The 14,743-nt window shown below is 42.2% G+C and overlaps 1 protein-coding gene across 5 annotated transcripts in view; it reads left to right on the top strand.

Moving 5' to 3' along the window:
* The window catches only part of ADAMTS9 (ADAM metallopeptidase with thrombospondin type 1 motif 9), a 161,562-nt gene that overhangs the window by 44,096 nt on the left and 102,723 nt on the right, over window positions 1-14,743 (top strand). For all 5 annotated transcript variants that reach the window (XM_032411699.1, XM_032411696.1, XM_032411697.1 and 2 more), the window contains 5 exons: window positions 1,602-1,747; window positions 10,093-10,274; window positions 10,369-10,505; window positions 12,164-12,281; window positions 12,533-12,628. In XM_032411699.1, coding sequence (XP_032267590.1) covers window positions 1,602-1,747; window positions 10,093-10,274; window positions 10,369-10,505; window positions 12,164-12,281; window positions 12,533-12,628 — 679 coding nt within the window. The remainder of the gene's footprint in view (window positions 1-1,601; window positions 1,748-10,092; window positions 10,275-10,368; window positions 10,506-12,163; window positions 12,282-12,532; window positions 12,629-14,743) is intronic.

Raw genomic sequence — 14,743 nt, 5'->3', positions numbered from 1 at the left:
AGGTGTCTAGTGAGCGCTTCAAATGTCAGTCTCAACCGAGATGTGCTTAAGTGAAAATACACACCTGGTGTTGAAGACCTAGTATGAGAAAAAGAATCTTAAAAAACCCATAATTTTATCTTGATTCCATACAGAAATAATAATGTTCAGATATTTTGAGCTAAATAAAAGGTATTAAACTTAATTTTCGTTTTCTTTTTACTTTTTACTTTTATGTGGCTTTACTTAATGTGGCTTCTAAACATTTAAAAGAAATTTTAAGTATGTGGCTTATGGCACGTTCTCATTGGATGGTGTTGCTGTAGACTAAGCTACCCTTCTCATTTATTTTTATGTGCATATGTTCCAATAAATGTTCACAACCCCTGTAAAGACAAATATAAGAGGATGTCAGAGAATTATGTCATCACCTATCCCTCTGCCCACATTTCTTGGGCGTGGCGTTGCCCAGGATCTTTGAATACAGAACCTTTTAAGCCTCAGCCACACAGCCCAGGGAAAGGGATACAGATACTCCAGGAGAATCATTGCAAGAGAGAGGGCACTGCAAAATAGAGAAAGCGTAATTGCGCTCTCTGAATGATCGTTCACCGAGCCTTCTGTGTGGCTGCCCCTTGAGTTGGGGACCTTCCCCTGCATCTTATGTGCTGTCCACTTTCCCAGCACACTCCCCCCTCCACCCCGGCTGCTGTGGGCCTCTGCCTCTGCCCTCCCTGCAGATAAATCACGGCCGGCGGCCACCGTCAGCTCCACTTGAGAGATCTGAGCGAGCCGAGGGGCATCACCCTCCTGCGGTCACTGCCTCTACTCTGCCTTTGTCCGCTGCTCAGTGACCTCGGCTTTGTGTCAGGGCCTCACACCCCAACAATGGCAGAGGGTTGAAATGGGCTTCTCGAATCCCTTGTCCTGCTGAGGAGTTTTATTCTGTTTTGTTTTGTCTTAAGCATCATGGCCTTCTTCCTGCTGTAGGCTGGAGAATCTGAAACCATTAGTAACAAAAAAGCCATAAAGTTTAGGGCTCTCTGTAATATGTCCATTTTGCTCTCATCTCATCCTGTGTGCTTTGGTGGAGTGAGTTTATAGGAATCATGTAACTTGCTTTTTTTTTTTTCTCTCCCACCTAATTAAAATTGGCTTTTCAAATCCGTGGGGAGCAGTAAAACATATTTTACCAGGCTCACAATGTCTCTGAGCCTTCTTAATGGAGATTCGCTCTACAAATCCAGGAATTCAGGAATTCGTGTTGGCCCCGTCTACAACCAGTCTGCCCACTTCCTCTCCTCATTTTTCCAAGTAGACTAATTGAGCACTTCGAAGCCGGCCACTGGAGTTAGCCTGACTGTCTGGAGCCAACCACTCATTGGCTGGTTTTATTCAAGCAAGTGGTAAATGAAGACAAGACCTAAAATCCATAAGTACGACATTAAAATCCCTACTGTTTCCATTATTCATATAGATGATGAAATGGCAGCATTTCAAACCAGCACATGGTGGGGTTGGGAGGGGGGGACATGAAGTATGGTATATACTCAAAAGGACAGCAGGTCCTATGATGTCTCCAGCACCGAGCTCTCCCTCACTGTTCCCCTTATTAAATACAGCACTGCAAGTTTGGATTTTGTGTCCCCAAAGAAATGGAGGCCCCCGTGACTGATGGATCCTGGGGAAGTTGGAGTCACTTTGGAACCTGCTCAAGAACGTGTGGAGGGGGCATCAAAACTGCTGTTCGCGAGTGTAACAGACCGGAGTAAGTCCTAGAACTTCTTGCTGTCATTATCGGGAGAGCACGAGAGGCACATTCCAGAAGGGAATGATTTAGCTGGAGGCAGATGGAGAGCTCTTTCCCGGTTCAAGAGGGAGTGGATTTCTAGGGTTGCCTAGACCGATAATATCCCATCTCTTTCTTCCCAGGCACCGTCTCCTGTAGTCTATTTCCTCCCGTGGTCCTTTATTAAAAGTTCTGTCTACCTTTGGGCGCCCGGGTGGCTCAGTCGGTTAAGCGTCTGCCTACAGCTCAGGTCATGATCACAGGGTCCTGGGATCGAGTCCCACATCAGGCTCCCTGTTCGGCGGGAAGCCTGCTTCTCCCTCTGCCTGTCTCTCCCCCTGCTTGGCTCTCTCTCTCTCTCTCTCTCTCTCTCTCTGACAAATAAATAAATAAAATCTTAAAAAAAAAAAAAGTACCGTCTTCCAAACCGTAGATGCTGTTGTATCGGTTGGTCTGTTTAACAAGTTGATATTCAGGCATATCTCACTGTCTGCCGAGCTTGGTATAGTAAGCTAACAAAGTGAACAGATGGATTTTCTTGAGGAAGTCAAGAGATTGGACATTTCTATCCAGATTGTAGGTGTCGTGTTGCCTTTCCAGGTAGCTACTAAAATGCCAAAAAGGGCACACAGACCCCCCAGGGCGGCATTGGCAGAGCCTAAGTGACTAGGAGCCCAAGTCAGGAATTAGTTTTGGAATCAAGCTAGTTGTTGTACAGGTGAGACACCTGAAGTCCACCCCACGACCAGACAGTGTACAGACTGGGAGCATCCTGCTTTTCGGGATAATTCTCATTATATGACTATGGCTGTCTTTACTAGCCTAGCCTTAGTACATGTTCTCGAATGAAGTTGATGGGGTTTTTTCCTAGCATCTATCACAGTAGACATGTGTGTTTATAAGGAGATTTAAGAAATCATAATTTTACCGTAAGGAATGACATCAAATTTTGTATGGATGTAAGGTGTAGCAAATCTAAAGGGACAGAAGATAATACATGATATTATTGCCATTGAATGTATATAGGCTGGAGAACCAAGAAGTCTTCATAGAATAGGGATAGATTTTAGATGTATAAACCAATAACCATATTTAAGACCCAGTTGTTTTGGGATTATGTAAAGTGATTTCATGCACAGTACTCATTTATGTTTCACAGCCTACATTAGGGGTAGCAGACTGAATTGTAGACTGAAACAAGCAGGTAAAACAGGGAAGTAGGTTGGTACAGTATAATAAGGTTGTCTGGCAGGGTAGTCGAGACGAAGTGCAGGGTGCTACTCAGACCTAGCTGGTTGTTCACAGGTAGGAAAAGGGCCTAGTGTTGACAGAGCTTCCAGTTTTTTTTATAAGAAAAAATATGAATCGTGTTAACCAAAAAAGAGCATAGCTTTAGGCCACTGTTGTAAGCCCCGGCCTAATAAATACTCATTAGTACAAATCACAGATGATGATCTATTTATTTTCATTTATTTTTGCTCACAGTCCAACATGTAATATCATGTCCACATGATATTAACCTCTACAAAGATAATTAAAGAGCTGTAAGACATAGACTCTAGTCTGTAACTATGGGTATAAACACAAAACATTAGAGTATTAATAGAGTATTAATAAAGTATTTTGTGGTAGTTGTTTAAATAATAGTATAAATATAGTACATGCCTTCAAAAAATCCAGACACAAAACTATATGATATAAAAAATTTCTGTCATCATTGTTCCTACCTCCGACCTACTCCCCACGAGGAAATAACCGGGGAAAAATGATTTGATATGTATCACTTTGGACTTTTAAAAAAGATTTGTCATGTAATATGTAGTATATGAAATAAGTATTCTGTAATACAAAATAAGGATCATGCTATATATAGTGTTCCACAACTTGCTTTTTAAAGTCCATTATAAATCCTAGCTGTTTGTATTGTTGAAGCTTTAAAATAAAGCATTTTAAGCTAATAGCAAATATGACACACTTTTTAAAAATTAAAAACTATTTGGTGGCTACAATGAGCCAAATTATTATTATTACAGTGAGCTGTTATTGTCATAAGGATATGAATATTGCCAACAAGTCGACATTTTTGAAATTGTGACCCAAGAATACTTCATTCAAAAGAAGTGTTTGGTCTTTTTTTTTTTTTTTTTTAAGTCTTAGAGCAGTTCTAGAGGTAATGTGGAAAGTGGAGAGAGATAAATCACTCCATAATTGGAATGAGCCAGACAAAGAAAATCACCCAGTGTAAAGATCTCAGCAGGAAAGTATCTTGAGCTTCAAAGTAAAGCAAAGATCCTCACATTCAGAAGTTAGGAACTGATCATTAAAGACTTCAATTAGAGGTCCTTGTCCTTGCTGTTTGCTATGGGAGGTTTTAAAAGAATACAATCCACCTAGTTGAGTGTCAGCCCTGACATCATTTCATTAAAGCTCTTCCAAGTTATTTGCTCTTTGGGATGTCCCTGTGAATTGAGGAAGGAGTCTGCCTCAGAAAACTTTAAGTTTACAATGGCAGTGGTGGGGAAGTCAGTTTGACAAGAGAAAGGGACACAGGAAAGGGAAAATCAGATCCAAATCTCAGTTTAAAAGCCTGTGCAGAGAAATTCACGGAGCAGATGGTTCATTATGCCGAACGCAGAAGGGGTTGCTTCTGATTCTCAAGGAATTTGAGGGGAGTGGTGGCCCCGTCACTGGCAACCTGCCTTTTCCCAGTTTGAGGAGCCCTTTGAATATAATGTAGAGCCTCATTTTTAGTATCCAAGGTATGTCTCTATCAAGAACACTGGATTGTTTTTATTTTTTTTTCACAGTATTCATGCAGTTCAAGGATGTATTTAGCATCCAGATACTTTATGTGGCATTTTTAGTTTTTTTTGTTTTTTTTTTCCCCCCTGAAAGCATTAAAGCTACAAAAGAGAAATAGCCTTGCCATACACATGGGACTATGGTGTCCTTGTGAGCAAGCTGTAGAAACCAATGCTTTCTGATTTTGGTCAAATGGTTTTTGATCTCAACCAGTATGTAATGCTACTGATTTGCCATCATGAGAATGGGGCATCATTGTTTTGTCTTTTAATGTTTTATTTGTTTTTTAATCCCATTTATGACCCATGCCCTATAGATAAGATGAGCGTATGTTCTGATCTGTAAAGACAGTCCGAGTTCACATCTATTGTCAGGAGAAGTTATTAATAGCTACCCTTCACTTTCTCTAAGTGTCCTGGGTTGGACAATTAATTTCATGATCACCCAATCTGTAAGAAACATATAATACAGTAAAATCTAAAACCAGAACCACCAAAAACATAACTTAGAGTACCAAAACAAGGCCAGCATTGGAACTAGAAGATGCATTATCAGGCCCTTGAGCCCTATCCTTGTTATTTTGTGCTCTACATTGACTCTGAGCTTCTTGGTGGCTAGAACAAAAGTTTATAGAATTTTTACAGGTCCATCAAAAATAAAAAACCATGCCAGTTCTTTGGAAAAGACAAAGCTTTCCCTTTTCTGGTGCTTCTATTTTACTTTTAAATTAGGAGGTATTTAAAAACTAATAAACTCATAGATTTGAGAAAAAGATTATGAAGTAGATATTTTCCCACTCAGGCTTTCACCATAGTAACTGCTTATGAAATCTGACCAACAAGGTAATAGACGTGTGTCTATTTCATCATTTGGCTATAAAGAATTGCAAGAAAGTTTTCTTTTTGAGGCACTGAGTTGGATAAGCTTATTTCAAAATTCAAAAATTGGTTTGTTTGGGAGAGCCATTAACGAATGAATGAATAAAGCTATCCAGGCCTATAGACCGCTCCATTTGGAAGGGTCATTAATGATCACAAGGACAGCTCTCTGGCTTATCCCATCTAATCCTTGAAGAGCTTTTCAGCATCCTCGGCAATTGGCCATTAGACCCTTTCTCAAAACCCTCCACGCACAGGAAACATACTACCTTCTGGGGCTGCCTGTCCTATCGTTAGAAATTCCTTCCTTGTGCTAACCCTAATCTGCCTACTCCAATTCATTTTAAGTACATTTTAAGTACAGACAGAAGTTGAGATTTCAAACCCATTTGCAGACCAAAGTTTAGCTTTCCTTGAGGGTGGAATACACCTGTGATGATCTTTGCAAAACTGCCTCTGTAGCTTTGGCCATGTAGTATCATGAGTTGTCTTTGTATGTTAATAGGCATGGTTGTGTAATGTGCACTTGAAAGAAGGATTCAGCTTGGCTGTGCTGAATATAGTTACTTTCATTGTAATTAATCTGGCAGTTTCTGTAAGTCCTTTCCATCCCTACTTGACATGAAGTTTTTTTAAAGGATCTTAATAGTTGGAAAATATGATTAATATTTTTAAAGCTGTATTTCTTATAATTTTTATTATTTGTCTTCGTGGAAAAAATACTCCTACCCAGCTAAATTATTAAACTATAACATGAATTTTTTCCATGCTGAAAGGTAAGTTCATTTGACTATAGCCTTCCCCATTACACGGTCCTTGCAAATCAGGGAGAGATGCTTTGGGATAAAAGAAAAGCCATATATTTTGAAAGGGCAAATTTGTGTTTATTAATAAAGTATAATCTGTTTTACATTAAAAGCAAGTAAAGTCACAGAAGGAGTGTTGATACGGAAAGAAGCCTATCTCAAGAAAGGCAGCGTAGGAAAGACACCAGATCATAAGCTTTGGGTCAGGGAGACCTACGCTGGTCTGCCAGCTGGCATCTCTCACTTAATGAGCATGTCACCTGGTCAGGTTACTTAACGTTTCTGAACCCCATTAACAAACATTCAGAAACAAGGGTGCCACTCCCTACCTCACAGCATGGCTGGGCACGGTCATACAAAGTGGCTTGGGGCCTTTTACACAGGAGCGGCTCAGGGGTGGACACACCTTTACTGTAAAGGAATATTTTTCCATAAAATACTCAGTAAATATTTTAGACTTGCGGATCATAGGATCTCTGACCCAACTATTCAACCTTGCCGATAGAGTGGGAAACGTACACGGGCAACATGGGATGAGGGGGTGTGGCTATATGCCAATTAAACCTTATTTATGGACACTGAAATTTGAATTTCATTTAATTCTTAGGTGTCTCAAAATATGTGTTTTATTTTTTCTTAATTTTTTAAAGTGGAAAAACCATTGTTACCTCCCAGCCGTGTAAGAACAGGCAGGAGGCAGGATTTGGTCCACAGGCTGGAGTTGGCAGGCCCTTGTAATAGCTACACATTTACTGTGTGGCAGGCCTTATTCCGGTGGTTTGAATGGATTAACCCAGCTGACCCTCACTCATTCCGATGAAGTAGATCTTAGCATCATCTCCCTTTTACAGATGGGGAAACTGAGTCTTAGATTCAGCTACTTGCCTAAGATTGCACCATTATTAAGAGGCAGGCCTGGGCGCCTGGGTGGCTCAGTTGGTTAAGCGACTGCCTTCGGCTCAGGTCATGATCCTGGAGTCCCGGGATCGAGTCCCACATCAGGCTCCCTGCTCAGCAGGGAGTCTGCTTCTCCCTCTGACCCTCCCCCCTCTCATGCTCTCTCTATCCCATTCTCTCTCTCAAATAAATAAATAAATAAATAAATAAATAGGCAGGCCTGGGATTCAAACCCTCCGTTTCCAGAGTCCCTGTCGATGACCCTCCACAATACTGCCTCTCACATGGAGTGTTTTCTGTGTGTTGTTTATTAAAAATGCCATTTATAAAAGGAAAAAGGAAGTCACTAAATGCTATTTGCCACTTGATAGTGGGCAAAAGCGAGCCAAGGTGGAAATCGTTGCCATCCAAAGGGAAGCTGCCTCTGAGTATTTATGATTCGCAGCCCAAGGAACTGCTGCATTTGGGCAATTTCAGGAGTGAGTTAAGACTTCTTATATAAGAGAGCCAAAAGGAAAAAATCAACTGTTGAGAATTTAATTTCAAAAAGAAAAAAAAATGAGTTACTTTCAGGCAATAAATAAGTGATTGATCCTCCATCGTTAGTCGGGCCCTTTAGAAAGAGTCCACAAAGATCATTTCAATCTGAGGAAAAATTGAAGGAGGTCTTCCTTGTAGCATGTTCAAGGCAAGTTTCACCTGAACAGGTATATGGGCCTGATCTATTACTCACATGTAATCTGTGATATTTTATGCATGAGACTAGGGTGTCTTGGTACTTAGAGAAGAACTTAGAATCCAGGACACCAAGGTTCTATCTCTAAATGGCACCAAAAAAGAAAAAAAAAAAAAAAAACTCTGGACCATAGTTCCTGGATAATGTAGCAAGAGAGCACAGGGAAAGAAAGAACCTGGGAAACTTGGAATTTTAGTCCTATCTCTGCTCGTTTATTAGCTGTGTGGACCATGACAAAGTACTTGACTTCTCTGAACCTCCTGTCCCTTGGTATAAAAGTACTACATCTGCCTTACCCTTGGACAAAATATGAGTGTGGTTTAGTGAGTTGAGTGCACAATGCAGCTATAAAACACATGGGCTTAGTTGTGTTTCATGGAGAAACAATCAGACAGATCGTGGGAGGTTACGTGTCATTTTGTATCCCTAGATATAGTTTTCTTCGTGATAAATAACAGTATTTATCAGACGCTTACTAAGCTTCTCAGATCCATAATGAGCTTTTCAGGGGCACAGTATCATCTCCGTCTCCAGTGTGCAGGATGGAGCTCAGAGAGACCAGGTGGCAGACACAGAGGTGTCCAGTGTGTAGCTACAAGGCCCATGTTCTTGCCTTTGTCTACACATCTTTGATCTAGGGAGCACGTTGCAACAGTATCACGACCAGTGTGTCCTGAGCCTTGGGCACTCTGCAGAAGTTTTGAGACCTGCCCCATATCTTAGTGCAAATTCGGTACTCAAAACAAACTGCTCGATTGGATCAGATTAGATTGGGACATATTGCTGACATATTAACATAGAGGCTAACATTTTCAGCATCTACTGTGTGTGCTCATTTTAGAAAAGGGGGAACTGATGTTCAGGGAGGCTGAGAACTTCATCTAAGGTCACACAAGGAGGATAGAGTTGAGACTGGAACCCAGCTCCAGCTCCAGAGCCTTCTCTGTCCTGCTGGACTGGCTCTCGTTCGGTACTTTATGGGCATGGATATATGTCCCATTCCCCCAAGTCCTGGTTTCACAAAACAAAAAAGACCAATTTGTATGGTCCCAGTGACTCTGAAAGATTCATTTTATTTTATTTTATTTTATTTTAAGATTTTATTTATTTATTTGAGAGAGAGAGAATGAGAGAGAACACATGAGAGGGGGGAGGGTCAGAGGGAGAAGCAGACTCCCTGCCGAGCAGGGAGCCCCATGCGGGACTCGATCCAGGGACTCCAGGATCATGACCTGAGCTGAAGGCAGTCGCTTAACCAACTGAGCCACCCAGGCGCCCTGAAAGATTCATTTTAAAGAAGAAAAGTGGAAAACTTTCTTTCAGAGATGTCCTAGGGTAACTGTGAAACCCGAGCTGCTCCAGCCCTGGGTGGGTGAGCCCAACTTCCTCTGATTCTGTGATCTTCCCATTTCCATGATGAATTTGGCAAGCTGTGGACTGCTAGGAGAGGTGTCATATAATTGACTCGCTGGGTCCCATCTGGAAAATACATGTACATTTGAATTTCCTATAATTGCATGCCGAGATGGAATTTGCACTGTGAGGCTGGGCAAGCTTACTATGTCCTCTCCTCACACAAAAGTTAATGAAACCAGTATGCTCCTCATGCTTCTCCTATTAGGTTAGTCAAAATATGAGGATGTTCCTTTTACTCCATCTCATTTGTAAAACAAAACAAAGAAAAACAATGGTTGTGAGGGGGGAGAGACAGAGAGAGGAGGGAGAAATTGAATGGAAGTAGAATAGCACAAGTGTGAGGCTGGTCCTCTGTGAGAATATCATGTTACAAAAAGTAGACGGGGAGCATTCCAGCTACTCCTCCATACCTTTTACCTTCCACGTTTTGAAAACCAGAAGACTGAATTTTCAGGAGAAAGAGGACAGATCCCTGCCTGATAGATACCAGGTTTTGTATTTCAAACTCTAACATTCCATCCTCAAGACAGCCTTACTCGGTGGCGCCTTCCCATTTTTACAGACGGAGGGGCGAAGTCTTGTGGAGGTGAAGCGACTTGCCCAAAATCATATACTTAATGGTGTGAAGGCAGAATGCAAATGCAGATTGCAGAGCCTTTGTGCTGTCCCCTGTCGTCAGCCACTTTAGACTCGCTTACCCTAGAAGACAGGAAGCCACAGAGGAGAGAGTGATGTGGGGAGAAATGCCTTGTTATCCAGTGTGTGTGTTCTTTCCCTTTCGTTCCCCAGGCCGAGAAACGGTGGGAAGTACTGTGTAGGGCGTAGAATGAAGTTCAAGTCCTGCAACACAGAGCCGTGTCTCAAGCAGAAGCGAGATTTCCGAGACGAACAGTGTGCTCACTTTGACGGCAAACATTTCAACATCAACGGTCTGCTTCCCAATGTGCGCTGGGTCCCCAAGTACAGTGGCAGTAAGTGCATCCAGGGAGGCGTCCGAGGATGGTGGGCAGGCTGGCGCGGGGTGTGGGCCCAAAAGTCACAATGCGGTGTGTTTTTCCTCTCTAGTTCTGATGAAGGACCGTTGCAAGTTGTTCTGCAGGGTGGCTGGTAACACGGCCTACTATCAGCTGCGAGACAGGGTGGTCGATGGGACTCCGTGCGGCCAGGACACCAGCGATATCTGTGTCCAAGGCCTCTGCCGGGTAAGTCCCGGGTGCGTTTCCTTCACTGTGTGGTCCTGCTGCCACGCTGTGGTTTGTGGCTTCCTTACTAGAACCAGCGGTGGCTAATGTCTGTGCACTGTCTCCAGGGAAGTGGTTTTCAAAGTGTGTTTCCCAGGGCAGCATCAGCAATGGCATCACCTGATGCTGATGCCCAAGTTTGAGAACCAGTGTCCTGCATTTTTCTGACATTCTCAAGCTCTGTGAGGATCTGCGCAAAACCTCCCTGTGAAAATTTATTATAATAATTCGTGCATACACACCCTCCTTTACTGTAACCTCGGTGCTTAAGGTTAAACCCAAATGCTTCCATACAGCAAGTTTTCTAGATTCAATAGTTCTGCTCCAGGAAGATGTCTAGAGGCATCAGATTCTAGTCAGGCCTCCGTCGGATTTCTCATTCTGATCTCAAGCATGAAAGCTTCTACCCGAGACATAGCTGTTAATCCCTCTCGGAAGGGAAATCGAGAAACTTCTGGCTGATAGTAAAGCATCCGTGCAGTGATTTCTAGAGGGCATGATACCATTTCCCTGCTCTCACCCATCAGAAAACATTCTTAATGTAGCCCGGCTTTGAGGTAATTTATTTGATCCCTGCATGTGGTCCAGGAAAATGGGAATCCTAGTCAGTAGGATTTGATGGAAAGGGCTCCTGAGAGCTTTCACCCACTTCCCGACTCACAACTACAGCGCACATTTCCTCGTCAGTCCGTTCATAGCAGAACATTGAGCTTCTCCTCAAAGGCTAGTTCACACAAACGAGCAGCGTGGACAAGAATGTGAACTCTGTCCTGGTGTTCTGGTCGTTGCTCGTGTCCTTCGCAGACCTCCGTCAACACTGCTGCATTGCATTAAGATGTGGAGAAATTCCAGAGGCCACTTGGAGCCTCAGGCCTTACACTGGCAGCTTGGAGGCATGCTTTGTCCTCCATTCATAGCCAGTATTTAAACATAGGGGATTTCACATAAAATCCAATTCTCCAGTTTCTCTTGAAAGATTGAGAAATGTCAACATGGGGCTCCTATTTCTGCATGGTGGCGAGAGCCTAGGGTGGACAGAGGTTGCTCCCTTCAGATGGGATGTCAGCTCTTTAATTGGATACAGCGCCCCCCCCACCACTCCTTTTTTTTTCATTCCTGAGCAATTCTTCTCATTTATCCCACTTATTTGTAGACTTAGACTTCTCAAGCTTGATTTTTTTTTTTTTTAAGATTTTATTTTCAAGTCATCTCCACACCCAACATGGGTCACGAACTTACAGCCCCGAGATCAAGAGTCACACACTCTACCAACTGGCCAGCCAGGCGCTCCCATACTTCTCAAACTTTAGTCTGTAGATGAAGAGATAAGAATCTTGCTAACACGTCAGAGACCCACCCAGTGGATCTGGGTGGAGCCCGAGATTATGCATTCCTAACAGCATCAGAGATGCTTATGGCTACCTGTCTCAGGACCACGTTTTCTGTACCAGGGCTATAGATAATTTGAGTTCTCAACCCTTGCAACTTTAAAGAGACTTTCTTGTCATTTTTGAATGCATAATTCAAAGAAACATGCTAACTGCCATGTCATATTTTTTAATAATTTTTGTGATTTTATAATACTTACCATTTCTTTCAAATGTTTCTTTTTTTAAAAGCAAGCTGGATGTGATCACATTTTAAATTCCAAAGCCCGGAGAGATAAATGTGGAGTTTGTGGTGGCGATAATTCTTCATGTAAAACAGTGGCAGGAACATTTAATACAGTACATTATGGTAAGAATCTGTTCCTAAAGAACCATGAGAGGGAAAATGGTCAAAGTTTAAAAGTTGTTAACCACAGGTAATAGGTCAAAGTATTCATGTCAAGCATAAAATCAGTCTTGTTAAGGTACATTACCCATCTGGCTAGAAGACACTTAATAGCCGGAATTGGATTATATTCCTTTGTTGCGCACCTTTTAGTCCGTACCCAGAGTAACTGAACTGTGTTGTGGAATACTGAATTGTGGCTAAATTCTTTGCAGGTTACAATACTGTGGTCCGAATTCCAGCAGGTGCTACCAATATCGATGTGAGACAGCACAGTTTCTCAGGGAAATCAGAGGATGATAACTACTTAGGTAAGATGGCACGTCCCCTGCCATTGGTAGGAATTCTACTTCTCTGGAGCTGTTAGCAGATGTTCCTTGCTTCCCCCATGTGTGCACGGAGAGCTGTTGGATGCCCTGTACTTCCGTACAAGTAGTTGATCTTGAAATTCATTCTTTTATTTCTCCCTCATGTGTGTAACCTCAGAGTATTGTTGAAAGAGTCATGTAGTTACCCTAGTCAGTAGCAGGGGTTTATTCTGGATCATAATAAATTGGAAGGCCCTACATCAAATTTTAAAAGCACTTACCGTGTAAGTTCCGCATAAAAATCATTGTTCTCTTTGAGTCTTCAAAAACAACAACAACAACAACAACAATCTGTCCTGTGGGTAACTGGCTAGCAAATGCTTTATTAAAGATATTACTTGCCCTAATTTCTGTGGTGCCACCCCTAACCAGTAACAGACCACTGGTGGACTCATTCAACCTTTCATCATGCCTGGTTACTCCAAAAGGTTCTAGAGTAGCAAATTTTTCTCAGGTCATGACTAGAATGGCCCACCTTGTTACTTTACGGATTCTTCATCCTTGTCTCATGTCCAGGCACATAATTAATTCCTATCTATGCCTTCTGTTTAAACCACAACACACCATCAACCCTGTGTTCATTTCAACAGTTGGCTCAGCCCGGTCCCACGTCAACTTCTCCTTCTGTAAACCACTGTGATTATGAAATTTCCCAGCCATTTTTAATTAAAAGAAGGACAAAGGGAGTGGGGTCATGACTGAAGGGATTCAGCTGGTCACCTTGCACAACCAGACTCCTCCTAGCCATGGAGAGCAGCACGGCTTGCACTCTGATCTAGAAGAAATCACAGTGGTCTAACTGGGCAGTGACTTTTTAAAAGAAATGAATATACTTGTCCTCTTACAATGTCCAGGCAAGAACTCTATTTATGTATCTGAAGTCAGCCTCTGTAGTGGCTATCTGCACATATTTGGACATAATGAACTAGTCAGTGAGTATTCATTGAATCAGATTAGAATCAGAGTCTGTATTTTGGAATGTCTACATGAAATTCTTGATAGCTAGACAATGATCCATTAGCCAAGCATGCTGATCAAGTGTAATATGTGTATATGACTTCATTATAGCATTTTCTGCAGTATGTCATTTTTCACTCATTCACTTCTTTAATATGGGCCAGGCATTCTTCTAGGTACAATGAGCAGAACAAAAATAAATAAGTAAGTTAAAAATCACTGTCTTCTTGGAACTTACTTTTTGGTGCTAGTAGAGAGACAGTAAGCAATAGCTTAATAGATCAGCCAACTGTATACTGTTAGAGGATGGTAAGTTTTATCAGAAAACAGAACATCATAAGGGAAATTGGGATACTGAAGGTGAGTTGGGAACAGTGGAGGTGAAGTGTTGGAATTGTAGCAAGAGAAAACAGGTTGATTGGGGGAAGAGCATTCCAGGCAGAGGGAACGGCCAGTGCAAAATCCTTGAAGTAGGAGCATGTCTAGATTATTCCAGCAATAGGGGAATAGGCCCATGTGGCTGCAGCTACATCAGCCTAGAGGAGAGTTCTAGAGGAGGCTGATCATCTATTAGGAGTAGATCATATAGAGCCCTATAAGCATTGAAAAGACTTGCTTGTACTCTCGGAGACAGGGCGAGCTACTGAAGATTTTGAGCCGAGGAATGACAGGATATAATCACATTTGTATTTTCAAAGGAGCACTTTGGCTGTTAGGTGGATGAAGGGCACAGAGTCGATGCAGGAGGACTGGTTAGAAATTATTGCAGTAAGCCAAGGGAGAGATGCTGGTGGCTTGACCCCAAGTAGGAGCAGTGGAGGTGACAGTACATGGTCAAAATCTGGATATTTTTTGAAGGTGGAATCATCATGATTTTTTGATAGATTGAATATGGTATGTGAGAGAAAGAAAGAAGTCAGGGGTGACTCCAAGATTTCTACCTGAGCAGCTGAGAAGATGGAGCTGCTATGACCTGAGATGAGACAATTTGTTCCTTATTTATCCATATGGCTGCTAGTGTCTTTTTTTTTTTAAAGATTTTATTTATTTATTTGAGAGAGAGAGACAACACAAGGGGAGGGAAGGGACAGAGGGAGAGGG

The sequence above is a fragment of the Phoca vitulina genome, unplaced genomic scaffold (assembly GCF_004348235.1).
Source record: "Phoca vitulina isolate PV1807 unplaced genomic scaffold, GSC_HSeal_1.0 scaffold13, whole genome shotgun sequence".
Classification (NCBI taxonomy): domain Eukaryota; kingdom Metazoa; phylum Chordata; class Mammalia; order Carnivora; family Phocidae; genus Phoca; species Phoca vitulina.
The sequence above is the reverse complement of the archived record's forward strand: the minus strand, read 5'-3'. Positions and strand labels throughout refer to the sequence as shown.